Below are 16,795 nucleotides of genomic sequence, written 5' to 3'. Positions count from 1 at the left end.
CCAGTCTCCAACAGCACCTATTCCCAGCGGTGTCACCAGAGCAGGTACTGCCCGGGGTGGCTGTCACCCCCTTATGTTGCATGACACTCCCCCCCCCCCGCCCTGTACATACCCGAGCGCTGCAGGGCACCTGGAAGAGTTTGGGCAGTGATGGTGATGACATCATTGAGTCTGCTGAATGGACATTTCTGGCCCTTTGGATCCTTGGGAAGGGCAGGAGGGGCCAAATGTGGCACGGGAATGCTCATCACCTCCCCAGGGCATGTCATCCGGGGCAAATCGCCCTCCATCCTTCGCTTGCTACACTACTGCCTGTTCCTCCTTGTCAAGCAATCCTAACCAACTTTCCAGCACTGACCTAGCCGCAATGCAGCCGCAAGGTAACAAAGAATGCCCTTACCTTGGAGAGGCCCCCTCGACTGCCTCCCCACTGCAGGACACAGCGCACACCACATTGGCACAGCTATGCCAGCACTGGGAAGTTGGTTGCGCCCTTAGACGTGTATTCCGGAGAGGCCCAGCAAATACACTGTTGTGAGCTTCCCCTTGAATCTGCCACTAGGTGGAGCCAGAGAAGTGACTTTAACAAACATAATTCCCTTTCTGTTCTAGCAGGGCTCCCACTGGTCTGGATCTCTGCTCCCCATCATCTTTCCAAAATCTCTCAGGGTGGGGAAAGGTAAAATAAAGGTCACGTGGGAAACTTCTAAACAATTGCTTTCTTTAAATTTAGATGCAGTGGGTCAGGAACCTGCAGGCTCTGAGCAGATCCATCTGGTGTGGCAGATGTAGTAGTAGTAGTAGTTGTTGACTTGCTTGTTTATCACATTTTTAGATCACTGTTCCTCCAAGGAGTTCAGGACCATGAAGGAACCTTACATGGTTCCTTCCCTCCTTTTGTCTACACTACAACCTTCGGAGGTAGGAGAAGCCCAGAGTGACTGTCACCCAGGAAGCTTCATGGCTGAGCGGGGATTTGAACCTGGTTTTTCCAGGTCTAAGTTCAACTCCCAAACCATCCTGGTTCTTGACCCCTCCTGGCATATGCCACCTCTTTCCAATAATGACCCAGTTGTACTTCACATTGGCCTAGTGGGCCAGCCCCGGATAAGAAAACCGAGACAAACAAATCAGGTGGAAAGCTCCAGAAATCAAGGCAAGAGAGCATTTTGGTCCCCCTGGGCACTCCGTCTCTGACCTTGGGGTTGTGAGACTTAAACAGAGCTACTTGACAAATTACAGCGGGAGGTTGCAGAATTAACACGTTTAATTAAGTCTCTCGGGGGCTCACACGAGAATTGTATGTGGTTCTCACACTTGCGCCTGCAGTTAAAATGGGGAGGGAGAAAAAGGGAGCTGACGTGGATGGTGGAAAGAGACTGCAGTTTTATTAAACATAGAAACAGCTGGACAGCTAGAAATCAGGAATGTGGGACCTTGGCCCTTTGAGCAAAGGGGAAAAGAAAGATGGAGGTCCCTGTTCTCAATCTAGCATATGGAGAAACATCTGCACCAGTCCTGGGAATATGTAGCGGGAGGGTGCCCAGGTGGATTTTAATGCTACCCATTCCCAGTATTTTCAACCTCTTTTCTCGGTTTTCTCCTGCTCCGCCACATCATTTTATTTATTCCACTTTGGTTTTTAGCCTTAAGGAGATGAGGAAGCGATATGGTTTTCCTTTCTGCAATTTAACCTCACAAGAACCTTGTGTGGTTGTAGGTTAGGCTGAGAGATAGCCCATGGTCTAAAGAGCAGGAGTTACAGCTCAGAGATTCAGCACCTGTTTTACATGTGAAAGGTTCCAGGTTCAATCCTGGTTAGAGCTGGGAAAGACTTTGGATGCTCTAGCTCAGTGGTTCTCAAACATTTTAGCACTAGGACCCACTTTTTAGGATGATAATCTGTCAGGGCCCACCGGAAGTGGTCATTAAGCTGGAAGTGACGTCCTGGCCAGAAGTGACGCAATCACTTTAGGTTTCAAACTTAAGCCAAGATCGACCAAAGGTCCCATTACACAATGTGTCATGCTGATATTTTGCAGAGCTCTGAATTCAAATATTCCAGCTAGGAAGTCAAAGCAGAATGCAGACTTGGACCCTTCTCTAACCACACAGCCCTCTCCCCCCCCCTTTCCAGCATCCCATCTTCCCACCTATTCAGGACAAAGCACCAGGCCTCTTTCCCAACGGTAGACCACCCTGTCCAGCAGCCCTGTATTTTGAGCTGTTACCCTGCACATGCCTACTCTCAGAAGCTAAGCAGGGTCAGGCCTGGTTAGTACTTGGATGGGAGACTGCCTGGGAATACTGGGTGCTGTAGGCTTCTACCATAGTCTTTCGAGACTGAAGGTTGCCAACCATTTTTATTTTTTTCAAAAATGGCTGAGCTGGGTGCTACGCTCCTGGGACCCACATGAAATTGGCTCATGCTCACAGTTTGAAAAATACTGCTCTAGCTCATCACCCCCTCATTTCCCATTTCAAAGGGCTGGTTCAGATCTCAGTGTGTTGAAATCACAACAACCTTGATGCCAAATAGCGACTAATGGACTTTAACAAACAGGTTGTTTAGTGCTGCTGCTGGTTCGTTGGTTTTTTTCTGCACCAAACGCATACACTTCCACCTTTGCCAACATGAAATCATGCTCTTGTTGACGTCTCATGATTTCAGTCTATAACTAGAGTGCAAACTCTGCAGTTGGTTCATTTCTGCCACTGTCCTGGGACTTTTGTTTTTTTTCTTAACGGCTTTCTAAATGGCTGCTGCCAATGGATATGTGATACGGCAACAGTGACAACCCATTTCAAGATGCTTTAGAATTCCTTAGCCGGCCAATTACCTTCCTACTTATTCCTCTTGTGGAAAAGGAGCTTCTGCTATTTTAGAATGATTCCATGGAATCTTTTTTTTTTTTTTTTAACATATTCACTCAGGGCAAGTAACTTTAATGAAGTTAGAAAATGAATCTCGGAGCTTGTTAGAAAGAGCCCTTTGCTACTTCCTACAACTCTTTCGTTAGGAAAAAAAAGGGGCCGTTCTCCCATTTCAAGTTAAATTTTTAGGCCAAATGAAAAAATTATTCTGCTAGCAAAATGGAAGACCTCAGTCCAGGGAAAATTAGAATCACCCGAGGAAGACGACTGAGCTGGAACCTGGAGGATAAGTCAAAAGCAAAGAATAATAGGCAGAAATTAAAGAACCACTGACCCCAAAAAAATGTAAGTAAAAGGGATGGGATAAAAGAATCTGCTTTTTGCAGGACTTAGTCCTAGCAATAGTCACATCACACAGAAAGGTAGACGTCGGCATTAGCACGGAGGCATCCTCTGCAAGACAGTTGGGATAGTTTTCCAACTTGCCTTGCTTTGTTAGTTATCATAATGGAATTACTATGCCATGGACTATGAGGATTGCGCATTTTAGACTGCACCGGGCAACCAAGGAATTTGTGTGCCCTGCCATACACTCCGGTTCTCAACTGAGGCCTTATCTTCTGTGGGCATGGCATGCGCCCTTGGGTTGCCGTAGAATCAAGAGCCTCCATGTTGGGCCCGTGGCCTGACACAAAGGCTCTCGATGTGGAGGAGCACAGCTCCTCCAGTCCTGCCTCCCTCCTGCCCCGCTCCCGGCCACTGGCACACCTGCTCCCTGCCCTCTCCTGCCTCCCCCAGCCCTGGAACACCTCCTCCCCACCTCCCCCCACACCTCCACTTACCTCTCTGCCTTTGGGTGGTTTGGGCAGCTGTGAAACGGCAGAGTAGCGGTGGTTCACCTGCGTTGAGCTAGAACTGGCACTGGATTGGCACTGAGGGCTGAAGACGTGCCTTACGGCACGTTTGTGACACTCGGTGCCAGTGGAGGACCAGCGGTAAGTGCTCAGGATTGGGCTCTAGGTGGCCTTAGGTAAGCCATTTCCTCTCAACTTCAGTTTTCCTCACCTATAAAATGGGGATAATTACCTTACAGGTTTGTCCTACGGGTTACATTGAAGCCAACGTATGTGAAGCTCAAAGCCAACACTTCGCATGCTCAAAAACTATGACATAAATGCTAAAGAATTTATCACCACCACCACCATCATCATATCCATGGACAGACCAGTGAAATCCAAAATTCAATTTGGAGTTCCAGACCTCATGGCTACAGGTCAAATCTGTGTCTTGCCCCTTCAGACATTACATTATCTCCTATGCACACAGATACAATATTGATTTGGAAAGCTGCGCAAATGCATCATGACATTGGGTCCCAAGAGAAAAATTAAGTCATAGAGGAGCTGTTCTCTACTTTTAAGAGTGGACAACAATCGTCCGGTGACTAAGAAAAATTATCTCTGGTTTCTGTTTTGTCCTCTCAGAACAAGTCAGCCAAGTGACTTCTCAGTGGGACTCATTAGCATCTCTCACCTGTGTTGGGGAAGAGGAGGAGACAATAAATAAGCCCTTGGGGATCCATTAAATTACATCGACTAAATACAGAAGGCACGACAAAGAAATACACAGGCTATTCTCTTTGGTGGCGAGGGGAGGAAAACAGAAATGAGTTACAAATCAAATCGGCCTTTTTAATGTGTGAAAACCTGTTTAATTTAGCAAAGTGAAAACACTGTGGTCATAAGGCTGTGGTCATAAGACCAACACAAACAGTGAACTTGGCACCTGAAAATACAAACCTAAGCCTGCGGCAACACAAACACACTCTCCTACTGACATCTCTTTCAAGGAGAGGAAAGGAGAACAGAACCCACAAAGCAACAGTCAAACTCCTCTTGGATGGTATTAGTTTAGTAGCATTTGTAACCCTGTTTATCCTGAAAATTGTTGCAGAAACAGCATGATAGGAGACACAATCAAAAGATGAGATTTTCAAAAAATACATCTTGATTTGAACAAACATTCATTTCCCCCCCCATTTTCGTGGGCAAACACTGTCTCTGTGCCAGAGATGCTCCAGCAGTTGGTATCCGGTTCGCTCAGGAGTTCACTCTTATTGGTTTGGCGTACACCGGCTGCAGGAGATGGTGCACCAAAATGAGGAATAAACATCCCAGGAAAATCACACTAGAAATGGAGAGGAGAACGTAACGGCCGATGAAAAACGTGTCCACTATCTGAAAAAGAGAAATGTTCATGTTATAGGTGGCAAAAGGTCTCTCCCAATGATGTCGGGCTTCATTCACTAACAGTGTTGCAAGGCACACGGTGAAGGATCTACAGTTCTGGAGGAGGCAACTTCACCAACCAAGAAATAGTAGCTTTAATGCAGGAAGGAAAAAAAAACAACACTGTTTAGGACAGAAACAAGGAGAGATGGTGTTGAAACTGGCAAGCATTAACCCCAGAAGAGAGATCTTGAGGTCGTGATGAAACAATGAAACATCGGCCCTGTGAGGGAGGTGTACAGAAGGCAAATTCCATGCTAAGGGATCATTAAGAAACAGATCAAGAAGCAAAACTGCCAATATTTTAAAGCCCTATCTACTATTTAATTCAGTGGTTCCCAAACTTTGTAGTATCAGGATCCACTTTCTAAAATGACACTCTCTCGGGACCCATCTAGGTTTACCAGACTTTTTAAAAAAGAGATCTAGAAAGAAATAATTTTTTTATTTATTTACAAGTAACGACAACCAGGAAAAGACCCTCAAACATTTCTCTCCCTATATTTGCACGTGCTTACAAACTGCAAGAGCTCAGCTCCTAGTAGGGTAGCAGCTACAGTATCTGATTTTTGAATAGCCTCAGGGCTTGAGGCAATTAGTTATCTGGTCTTTCCATCACCTTTTGGCAAACCACCAAAAATTATGTTGTGACCCACCAGTGGGTCCCGACGGACAGTTTGGGAACCACTGATTTAATCTATTCAATGCCCCATTTACCATGCAGCCACATTTGGAATTCTTTGTGCAGTTCTGGTGGACACATCAGCACACAGTGGAGCTAGAAAAGGTGTAGGAGAGGGCAACCAAAAATTATGAGGTGCCTAAAGCGGCCTCTTTGTTAGGAAAGGCTACAGCATTTGAGTTTTTTTTCATTTAGATGGGAAAAAAGATGACTGAATAGGAAGGATGGAACATGAGAAATGTACAAAATTACACCTGGTGAACAGAAAGCACATTCCTGATCTCTCAACACTGGAATCAGGGATCATCAAATTTAGCCAATTGGTCAGAGAATTAAGATGAACAACAGGATATACTTGTCCACATAGTCTATAATTAGACTGTGGAATTCACTGCCACAAGGTGTGGTAATGGGTTCAGAAGGGGATTAGACCAATTTATGGAAGATAGATCTATCAGTGGCTAGTAGTCATGCTATATGCTACCTCTAAGTTCAAAGCATCATGTCTCTGAATACCTGTTGCTGAGAAGTAATAGCAGGAGAGGGGTATGGATCTATGAGCTGGTTGACGTGTCATTCAAAGCCCTACTTTGTGCTGAAGAATGTGCACTCCCCCTTCTATCTATGCAGGGTGGGGAATAATTATACTTTTGATTGCGCTTTAGAACAGGGGTCTCCAACCCCTGTCCTTAGGCCACATTCGCCCCCAACATCATGTTATGATATACGATACAGCCCTGGGACCAAAAGGTTTGGAGACTCCTGGTTTAGAAGAAGCAAGTACTGGCTGCTCATTTGAATCAACTGATTCTGGTTTATTCTAACCATGGTTTCAAAACAAACCAGGATCTGAACCTGAAAGCTTTTGCTCTGGGGGCCCAACTGGCATTACTCATGGGACCCAAGGAAGCCATATGGTTTTAGACTCTGATTGAATGAATTACCCAAGAGCAATCCGTACCACATTTGTTCTCCCGCAAAGGGATCTCCAGTTCTCGCTTGTCATAAAGGCTCCCAGAATTAATACCTATTAACAATTTAATTTTTCAGACTTTCCTTCCATGCTCATTAAGGCTTGAATTGTGTGCAAAAAGCCTCGGGTCTGGTTGTGGGTCGAAAGGTTTGTGCTTTGAATGCCCTGCAGCTGTACCAGGCCCTGAAGGTGAAGAGTCAGCTCTAGAAGCATCCTGCAGGTGGATATGTACAGAGATGCATATGGGGATCATGAGGTGGAGTGAAACTTCTGCATGATTACAAGGAAATACAAGCTCAGAACAGCCAGATGGGGATAAACAAGGAACATTTTTAAAAACAGAAGAATGCGATAGCAAGACGTCCCATCTGCCCTGACCCCGACAATAAGACTTGGATTCCAAACCCATCTTTCCGACTCCTGGGATCACCCGACACTCATCTTACAGCAGAGGTGAGCTTCTTGAAACGACGCTAACACAAGCTTGACCTCCGCTGCGCCGCAGAACAAGCCTCCTGTGGGCAACATGTTTGCTCGTTCAACACGCTGCACTTTTTAATTAGCTAATTAGCAGGCGTTGGGTGCCAAATGCTCAGGGCATGTATTATTGATACTGGGTGGTGCCTGGCTGCTCGCTGGGGCGAGTGCTCGAGAGCCACAGAATGAACTCTGCTGTTCTGCAGGCCTTGCCTCTCAAAGCCGCACGTCTGCACGCCAAACCTTGGCCCTGTTTCTGTGGTGTTGGATTCTGTGACGGGAAGACAAATGGCAGGGAGGCAGAGACGGAGCAAGAGAAAAACATAACCCGAATCCAAACTTCAGGGGCATGAGGACTTGAACCAGGGAATTTAACTACACTTCTAGTCCAAAAGCAGAACTGCAACATACTGCCCTGTTGCTCAGGGCAGTGACGTCATGAAGTCCCATGATGTTGTGACATCACTTTCGGATTCTCCCCGGAGGAGGGGGTGCGCGTTGCAGCTGCTTCAGGTACTCCCATTCCTTCTCCCATGGAGACTGGGAGCCTCCACGGGAGAAGAAATAGGGGGCACGAAGCCGCTAGCGCCCCCTCTTCCAAGGAGAAGCCGGAAGTAATTGGCACCACTTGTGGCACAAGGCAGTCACTTCTGGATTCCCCCAGAAGAGGGGGCTGTATTCATTTACTGACCTAGTAGCAACTGTTACCCTGCACATGCCTGATCTCATCTGATCTCAGACGCTAAGCAGGGCCAGGCCTGGTTAGTACTTGGATGGGAGACCGCCTGGGAATGCTGGGTGCTGTAGGCTTATACCATAGTCTTTCGAGACTGAAGGTTGCCAACCATTCATTTACTGGGAATACAGTAAATCATTGGAAACTGTGCACTTTGCTCTTGTGGATTTGCTTATCTGCAGGAATAAAAGTGTAACTTACGTCGGCCCCTTGACCGTTCTCAGCTATCCAAGGGCATTCCAATGCTATCCACAGGATCTGCTGACATCTTGAAGCTACCTGTGGTGGCCATTATGAAGCTATCTGCTGCTGGCAACTCCTGGTCAGTTTAGCTACCCCTCCCCCTGTACAGCATCAGAGTCCTGATCATTTCCTGAGGCTGCGGCCATCATGACAAAAAGGGGGGTCAGTTTAATTTTTCCCCTAACCTCATTTTCCCATAGGATCAATGAATCAGTATTTGCTGATTCAGAATCCTCTGGGTTTTCCAGGAACCCAACCCCAGCAGATAATCAGTAGCACTCATTAAAAACTCCTTTTTGTCCATTAAGTCCTGCAGCCTTCTTGGGTACTTAGGAAGCTGGCAAGTGCCAAGTTGAAATGGTTGGTCTGTCCACACAGACTGGCAGTGGTTCTCCAGGATTTCACACATGGATCTTTCCTAACCTGCCCCCTGGAGAAGCCAGAGTGGTCCTTCTGCATGCAAAGCAGATGCACATGACTGGTTCGATGGATCCAAAGGAAGTTTTTTGGAAGAGAGGCACAGCTGTCCTAAAAAGCCTGATGTTATTTCTCTTGCTGCTGGTGCTGCGGTGACAGTAGAGTGGAGGGGAGGGGAGGATGACCAGAATCAGGAAGACGCCTTGCGCCAGAGGGCCTGAAGTTTCAGGGGGCCAGGACAGCCGACAACGGGGAGAGATGGGAGACAGATTGTGTAATGAATGGGAAGTTTAAATAATTAGGACTGGGAAACCTCTGGGAAGAGAGCAAATTTCCTGTGAACCTGATCTACAAGGGAGCCAAGCTGCTAGTAATTGAAATTCAGCCCTGTTTTGGAGGGTTAATCTAGCAGCAGGGAGAAGACTTGAGGAGGAACGTTTGATTATCAGTTAAATCTGCTGGAGGCAGCAGATGTGTTAGTGAAACTGTCTTTTCTGGAAGGGGGGATAGGATTACAGTTGCCCCTGGAGGGAGGGCAGGTGGGAGGAACTGGGCAGGAAGGAGGAAAGGAGTGCTGTCATACAGTAATAGCAGCCAAGCGTCAGCATGGAGAGAAATATAAACAGGGTCCCAGGATCAAAGGAGATGTGATCATTGCAATTAACATTCATATCTTTATTACCAGCCATTTATGCAGTACTCTTGAGAGACTGCAGGAGATGTTCCCAGCTCCCAAAGACCTGAACTGGAGTCTATGAAAAAACCCCACAGTGTGCAAAGGAACACCCACAGCTCTTTTCAAAAAGTGAAGAGAGCAATGGATTAAAAGGGGTGCATTTATTTTATTTTTATGAAAAAAAAGGCAGAGGAAGAATCTAGAAACCATTCAGATCAAAGGGTCTGGACTTCTGTATGCTGCACGATAGTGTAGAGAGTGGCATAGTGGTTAGACTGCCAAACTAGGACTGGGAAGAGCCAGGTTCAAATTTCTTCTCAGTCCTGAAGTCTGATTTGTGACTTTGGGCCAGACACACCATAACCTACCTCACATGGTTTTTGGGGGGATAAGATGGGGAGGGAGAACCATTAATGCCAACTTGAACTACTTGGAGAAGGTGGGGGAACCTTGTGATAAAGAAATACGTTTTCCCAACTAAGGAAACTAAGTTCTAAGGGAACAAATTTTTTCCCTTACGAATGGCTTAGTGCGGAGGCAGAATCCCTTTGCAAACGGTCCTCAGTGTAAAAGCATTTCACCTCTGCGGTTGCTACTACACACCTAGCAGGGTGACTTTTGCAGGTTAATAAAGCATTCTTTTCAGTCCTTTCCTTTCCAGCTCCAGTGGCACTCCTGGGGGGTCCCCGCACCCGGGGCAACGCCCTGCTTTCCGCCCCTCATCCCCTGTTTGTGCCCCCACCCTCTTCTCCGCCCCCCTGCCACTGACCCAGAAGTCACTGCAGTGACGTCATCGTCACCGCAATTACTTCTGCGCAGCTACCTCCTCTGTGTTTTCCTGCTGTGTTGTTCACAATGTTCTATACATGCCAACACTGTTCTACACATGTTAAGCATGTGCCTTGCTGTACGTACAGTCTGCCTTCCTACCAAGGGATGGTCGGGCAGTGAGAAGCAATACCAGAAATAATTTGGTCCCTCACCCCTCCCAACTACCTAGTGGCATCAGCCAGGAGGAGGGAAGGGGTACACTGTGCATCCTTGGTTACATCATGCTTACCAGGCTGGAGACCCCTCTCCCACTGCTTTGCAATATCATTATGTCATAAAACAGCAAGGTGAGAGGTGGTGGTCAAGGTAAAAGAGGCTATGCCTTGAAAGCCATCACATTGTCTTACAGGGACATTACTCAGGGCACCCTTTCAAGGCACTCTGACACTAATGTGGCCTAGTGATGGGGGGGCAGGTTCTTGCTTGGCCAGGGGTGAGCTTTCATTTTCATTTGGTTAGCTGTGTTGCTTTCTACTGAGGGATTTCTACTAAGGAGCAAAAGACTTCAAATCTGCGACCAGAAACCCCAGGCTTGGGCAACAGATATAAACTATACACATTATAGAAACTTTACACCTTTTACCTTTATACCCTGGGGGCTGAGGGATAAGAATAGGCCTTCAGTTTGGCTGTACTTGAGGTGACTAAACAGCCACGGGGTAGATGGGACTCGTTAGCCTTGGAAGGCAGCTCATCTGAGAGAAGGAAAACTCTGATCCCAAAATTCCACTGCCTTGTGGCTACATCCAGTTATGGAAGAGGCTTCAGGAGTCAACCTCAAGGCAAAATCTGGAGCCAGAGTCCCCGAGGCAGTTCATGGCTGAACACAGTCATGTTCTGGCAACTCCTGTGACACCACTGGAACCAACTGTATTGGCCTCTGCCTTTCCATTGGACCATTTCAGCGACGTGGAGAGGGGGGATTTGCTGCATGGATAACAGTCTATCCTCCATATCTACCCTACCCAGGCTTCGCGCACTGGAGAGGACAGTCTGTCCCAGAACCACCATTCAGAGCGCAATACCATAGTCTTCCGAGACTGAAGGATGCCAACAACTCAGGGCACCTTAAGGCATCCCAGTTTACCTTAATTTCTGCAGCAGGTCCTGGGAACTCACTGGCCCGAGGGAAAAGCCACAGCACCAGTGTGATGATTACAGCAGCCAGGAAAACCAGAATGACAGAAAACCTGGAGAGGTAGAATCACAGGGACAAACACTACAGCTGCAATTCTGGCCACACTTTTCAGACACAAATCTCCCAAACTCATTGGTAAGCTACCTTATAATGAATCATGCTACTAGCTCACCACCATCTCCGACTCCTTAGCTGGAGAGCTCAGCTGCCACTCTCCAGGGTTTCGGACAAGGGTTTTTACCCTGCCGTACCTGGAAATGCCCGGGATTGAACCTGGGACCATCTCCATCCAAAACAGATGCTCTGCCACTGAGCTATGGACTCATCCTTGAAAAGACACTCCTGGCAACTCCCCCGTTCTCTCCCTGATCACATCCTCAACCCCTGCGGCAAGCAGGAATCCAGGTGTGCCATGGAAAGCGTGGGCAAACAGGAATAATACCATCATGTTATATGTCATTCAATGCGTAATTTTATGCAGAGTGCAATGAAACTAACCATGGTGAAATATCTCTATTCTATCAAATGTTATAGCCAAAAAATGCGGGGCAAGGCAATGGTGCATTACACCCACTGCCTGCGACATTGCCCCACCCACTGCATGGGAGGAGGTCCATCACAGGATGATGAGCTGGCCTTCTGCACCAGGTGACACAAACCCTAGTGGCACCACTGCTGAGCATTGTGTTGCAAGCGGGAGTCCTGCACATGCATTGGGCTAAGGCTGCAAGAATGCCAACCTCTGGTGTCAGAAAGCCTCTTGGTACCTAGGCAGCCTACCATAGACTGCATGTGGACTACCCTGTCACAAAAGCGTGTGACAACTGCAACGGCAAGATGCACTTTTCCGAAATCAAGGTGCGTACACCAACAAAAGAGCTCTGTCAATTTACAGTCGCGGTTGTCCCTTCCTACTGAAGGACTGAGGCTTGAAAGGAAATGGCAAGTAGTGGCGGAAGAGTAAATGCATTCCGCAATCTGCATTAATTTGATGCCAGGTCAATTTTTTTTTCAAATAAAATAGCCAAAAGCTGCTTAATAACCATCAAAATATGCAGAGAAGCCAGAGAATGCATTTAAAGGTCTTATTAGATTAAATAGAGGACACATCTCTGCCAATTTTCATTTGATACCGTTTATTATTTGCTACCTTCGCCAAATAAAAAAGTACAGCAAAAGGAAGAAAGACTTGACAATATTGCTTACTGGAAAACTAAAATCCTAAAAGCATTTGCACAATCTGACCTGCGCTGTTATTATTTATTTTAAGGACAATGGAAATGGACTCTATGCGTCCGTATCGTAGCTAAAAGACTCAGGGCTCAATTCTATGGAGTGCGTGCTGGCTCACCGCTGGCATGCACTGTGGCAAAAGTGTCACAAGGCACATTTGCGGGCTCCAGCACCAGTGCTGGCCCAGCGCCGGTGGAGCGCTGGAGGTCGACCACCTGACGGTCACGCAGACCACCAAGCAGCGGAGAGGTCGGCGGAAGCATGGGGGAGGCGGGGAGGAAGCGTTCCAGGGCGGGGCGAGGCAGAGGAAGGGCAGGAAGAGGGCAGGAAGAGGGCAGGATCAGTGGAGCCTAGCTCCACCGGATCCAGAGCCTCCAAGTCAAATCGGCAGCCCAACAGAGAGGCTCTTGAGTCTACGCAGACCTTTGGGTCACCGTAGAATTGAGTAGGCCCCATTGCAGGGCTACTTGCTTTACCCAGAGGAAGGGGACGAAAGTCCCCTTCCCCTGAGGAGGTGGCGGCGGCTGTCTGGAGTGAGCAGGGTGCGGCGGCAGCCATTTTCAGCGCCGTTGCAGCCCTGTGCGCCGAGTAGCTCAGGATTCGGCTGCCCAACTATTGAAATGTTGGAAAGATTAAGTGCCTTTTTCAATGGACTACTACTTAAAAGTGCACTACTTACTACTCAGAAGTGCAGAGACCCACATGACTAAAACAAGCAAGCGGTTTCTCTTCCAATTATTTCCCAGCAGGAGAGATCACCTTACCTAGCGAGTCCAGAAGCTCTGGATAACAATACACAGAGCAGCAAGGTGAGTACCCAGAGGAGGGCTAAGATGAAGACTCCTGGCCCCACTCCAAGCAATGTCCCAGGCATTCTGCAAAGACAAACAAAAGAATCAATTTCATTGGCACAGGATGACCTCTTCCATCCAAATCCAGCATTTTAGAACTTTTATTTTTGCATGTACCACCTTTGCAGATACCTCTCCAACAAGCAACATTGCCCCAGAAATGACAGAAATGGGCATCTTGGGCAAACTTTTAAATAAGAAAACTAAAGGACTTCACTGCCACAAAATGCAGTGGGCAATAGCCATTGGTTTAGTTGGCTTTGCAACAGGATTAGACAAGCACAGGATTAGACTGATCATCCATCAAAGGATAGCTAGGTGGATCCTAGGGATCTATCCTAGGATCAAAGGATAGCTAGGCCAGGATAGCTAGGTGGATCCTTCAAGTTCACAAAAGTCACAATTCGGAAATAGTTTGATTGGAACCAACCAAATAAAGACAAAATCTGCAGCAAGCTTTCAAAGTTCCACAGAACTCAACGTGGAGAATAAGCAAAGGGGGAAGGACGCTATGTGAAATCCCCAAGTCTGTGGTCTGCAAGAGTCCTAAAATGAAGTATGAGAGGACAAAGCATGTCCCAAGGGAGTATGTTTTGGAATACCAGCTGCTGGGGGCAAATGCAGGAGAGATGTATGCAAATCTACAAAGCACCTGGCAAGCATTTGCTAGGCCGATTTTATCTAAGTTTCTTCTGTGATTTTAACATGGTGACCCATTTAAAAGGGGATAAACAATAAGTCTATCCGTGGCTATGTGCTACTCCTGGCACCAGCTGCAGCGGATCAACAGTGGGAGCTGGGTAAGTCTTCACATCCTGTTTGTGGGCTACCCACAAGGCAGTGGGCAAGTCACTGTGGGACACAGGACCCTGCACTAGATGGGCCTTTGGCCTGATCCAACATGCCTTGTAGCAATTCAGTGCTACATGAGGAGCGGCTTAAGATGCTGCTTTGGTGTGGCAGAGAAGCCATGGCAAGAATTAGACAACAGACACAGGTTTCAGAGAGGTTGAAAGTGCTGGAAGCAGGAGCAGGAATGAAATCAAGGGAGAAGTGAAGTGTCTCCCAGCTCCTGACCCAGCTTTTTATTAAGTCTCAAAACACATTATATAAGGCTACGTAATAGGGAAATTTCCAAGAGGATGTAGAGAGTCATACTGGCTGTAACCAGCCGGCTCTAAAGCTTAACCGCAAACACATTCCATAGATATGATTCTTCATAACATCTTCAAGGCTAGCTCTTTCTACTACTTTCTACTATTTTCCAGGGCACTGGCTTTTCAACACTAAACACAGATAACAAAGTGTTTGCGCAGTTGCAGGTGTGCCTGCCAGGTTGCCAAATATGCAAAGACATCTCAAAGCTCAGCGCCTGCACATTCTATATTTACTACAATGCCTCTTCTTCTGCTGGCTTTGTTGTAAACCTCCTTGATTACCTTTCTGAAGCTAGAGAAGCAGTACACAAAAATTGTCTATAAAATCTACAGCAGTGGTCTTCAATCTTTTCCATAGCACAAGCCCTATATGTCTAAAAAGTATGAGAATGGGGACCACACCATAGATCCCGGCCCTTTCCCAGAAGCCAATCTGTCCACCCCATCCCAGTTGCTGCCCACTGCTCTCCCCCATAACACCCTCCCAGCACTGTTGACTCTAACCAAATATTCTTATTAGAGAGAACAAAAAAAGTTATCTTGAAGCTTGGCACCAGTGAAAGCGGTTTTAGCACAATTGCTAAGAACTCCAGCAGGACTGGGACACAATCTCCTGGCACCTGAAGGGGAACATCAGAAGCTTTTCCCTTTACCTTGAGGTGCTCTAGTCCAGTGGTAGTCAACCTTTTTCATTCCTGTAAGTTGCTATGAACACACAACTGAAGCTTCGTGACCCTAGTGGGGTTTCTACCCCAAGATTGAAGAATACTGATCTACAGGATGCAAACTGATATGTTTGATCCACATCTCTTCATTTGTTTTAAAGGTATGGTTGCATGACTTTAAAACAAGACTAACACCAACTTACCTCTCAGTAGTCTTGCCACTGTTCTCCTGCCCGCACGCTTCAGAGCTGCCTGACAAGACAATGAAGACATTCAACAGATGAAGCTACATCACTCACAACACTGGAAGAAGAAAACAAGACAATAAAAAAGGACAATGCTTGTTAGGTGCTTTCACAGCTGATGAGAGAGAGAGAGAGAGAGAGAGAGAGACATGCAACTGCAGCTTCTCCAACAAGGACATGCATGCTGGGGGGTGCACAACTGCACCTGTGGAATTTCTAAATTGCATGCAGCTCTTAAAGGCACAGTATTCTTGGCACACTGGAGGCAGAAAACAACACACACACAAAAGACAATGCTTGCTAAATGCTTTTACAGTTGCATGAGAGAGAGACATGCAACTACAGCTTCTCCCAGCAAGGAGATGCATGATGAAGAGGGGTGCACAATTTCACCTGTGGAATTTCTACCTTGAATGCAGCTCTTCAAGGCACAGGTCACACTGGAGACAAAAACAAGACCAAAAAAGGCAATGCTTGTTAAGTGCTTTTACAGCTGCAGGAGAGAGACAGCAAGAGAGATGCAATCGAAGTTTCTCCCAACAAAAAGTTGCATGGTGGAGGGGTGCACAACTGTACCTGTGGAATTGCTACCTTGCCTGCAGCTCTTCAAGGCACAGGTCACACTGGAGGCAAAAAAACAAGCCCCCCCCCCCCAAGGCAGTGCTTGTGAGCTGCTTCCACAGCTGCAAGAGAGAGAGGGAGGGAAAAAGATTCAGTTGCAGCTTGTCCCAACAAGGACAACCCCTTGGTGTGTGGTGGGAGGTGTGCACAACTGCACCTGTGGAATTGCTACCTTGGCTGAAGCTCTTCAAGGCACAGTGACCCTGCCAAGTCTTGGGGAGAAAAAGCTGAGAGCCCTCCAAACAAAGGAATGTCAGGAAACTTTGCCAGTCAAAATGCAGCTAACATTTCGCTGCCCACTGGTGGCAATGGCAGGAGAGCAGGGGGGCTGCCAGCCTGCTCTGCAGCACTGCCTGCAGTCAGGCAGGGAAGCCCCCCAAAAGCTGCAAACCCACCTCTCTAGCAGGTCCCTGGAAAGTTGTAACCTGGTCTCAGCAGCAAGCGTCACGACCAATCACAGCACAGGTGCTGGTGAGGCACGCTGCGTCGTGACCAATAGGAGCTGCTCTTTCACAGCCTTTCCTACGCTGGATTGGAAGTCACTGTCAGCAACGCAGAAAGAGTGCAAGCACAGCCTCTTCGGGGAAGGGGACCTCGGATAGGTTGCTGCCCCGAACCAATCGCATGCGTCCCAGGAGTGTGTCATCAGTTGCTAGGTTCCCCTCCTCTTCCCCTCTCCTGCCTTGGC

General features: G+C 47.4%; 1 protein-coding gene and 1 pseudogene across 6 annotated transcripts; one reads left to right on the top strand and one right to left on the bottom strand.

Moving 5' to 3' along the window:
• Positions 1–4,544: 4,544 nt before the first annotated feature.
• On the bottom strand, positions 4,545–16,550 carry TMEM218 (transmembrane protein 218). 6 transcript variants are annotated; one of them, XM_066639499.1, is made up of 6 exons: positions 16,503–16,550; positions 15,895–15,926; positions 15,445–15,544; positions 13,333–13,443; positions 11,285–11,387; positions 4,545–5,111 (listed from the first exon to the last, which is right to left on the bottom strand). In XM_066639499.1, the coding sequence occupies exons 4-6, from the start codon at positions 13,440–13,442 to the stop codon at positions 4,974–4,976; spliced, it is 351 nt and encodes a 116-aa protein (XP_066495596.1). In that variant the 5' UTR covers position 13,443; positions 15,445–15,544; positions 15,895–15,926; positions 16,503–16,550; the 3' UTR covers positions 4,545–4,973. The 6 variants fall into 6 exon arrangements, with proteins under 6 accessions (XP_066495596.1, XP_066495598.1, XP_066495595.1 ...); XM_066639501.1 differs by having other exon boundaries at positions 15,445–15,493; positions 16,503–16,544; XM_066639498.1 differs by lacking the exon at positions 16,503–16,550 and adding an exon at positions 16,063–16,496 and having other exon boundaries at positions 15,880–15,926.
• LOC136662807 (5S ribosomal RNA) lies at positions 7,985–8,104 on the top strand (annotated as a pseudogene).
• Positions 16,551–16,795: the final 245 nt, after the last annotated feature.

This window comes from Tiliqua scincoides, chromosome 11 (genome assembly GCF_035046505.1).
Source record: "Tiliqua scincoides isolate rTilSci1 chromosome 11, rTilSci1.hap2, whole genome shotgun sequence".
Classification (NCBI taxonomy): domain Eukaryota; kingdom Metazoa; phylum Chordata; class Lepidosauria; order Squamata; family Scincidae; genus Tiliqua; species Tiliqua scincoides.
The sequence above is the reverse complement of the archived record's forward strand: the minus strand, read 5'-3'. Positions and strand labels throughout refer to the sequence as shown.

Excerpts from the sequence above, each read along its gene's own strand:
- TMEM218 (XM_066639499.1), bottom strand. The coding sequence starts at position 13,442 with ATGCCTGGGACATTGCTTGGAGTGGGGCCAGGAGTCTTCATCTTAGCC. Across the intron at positions 11,388-13,332 it reads AGAGCTTCTGGACTCGCTAG|GTTTTCTGTCATTCTGGTTT; the intron begins GTAAGGTGATCT and ends CTACCTCTCCAG. Across the intron at positions 5,112-11,284 it reads GACCTGCTGCAGAAATTAAG|ATAGTGGACACGTTTTTCAT; the intron begins GTAAACTGGGAT and ends TCTCTTTTTCAG.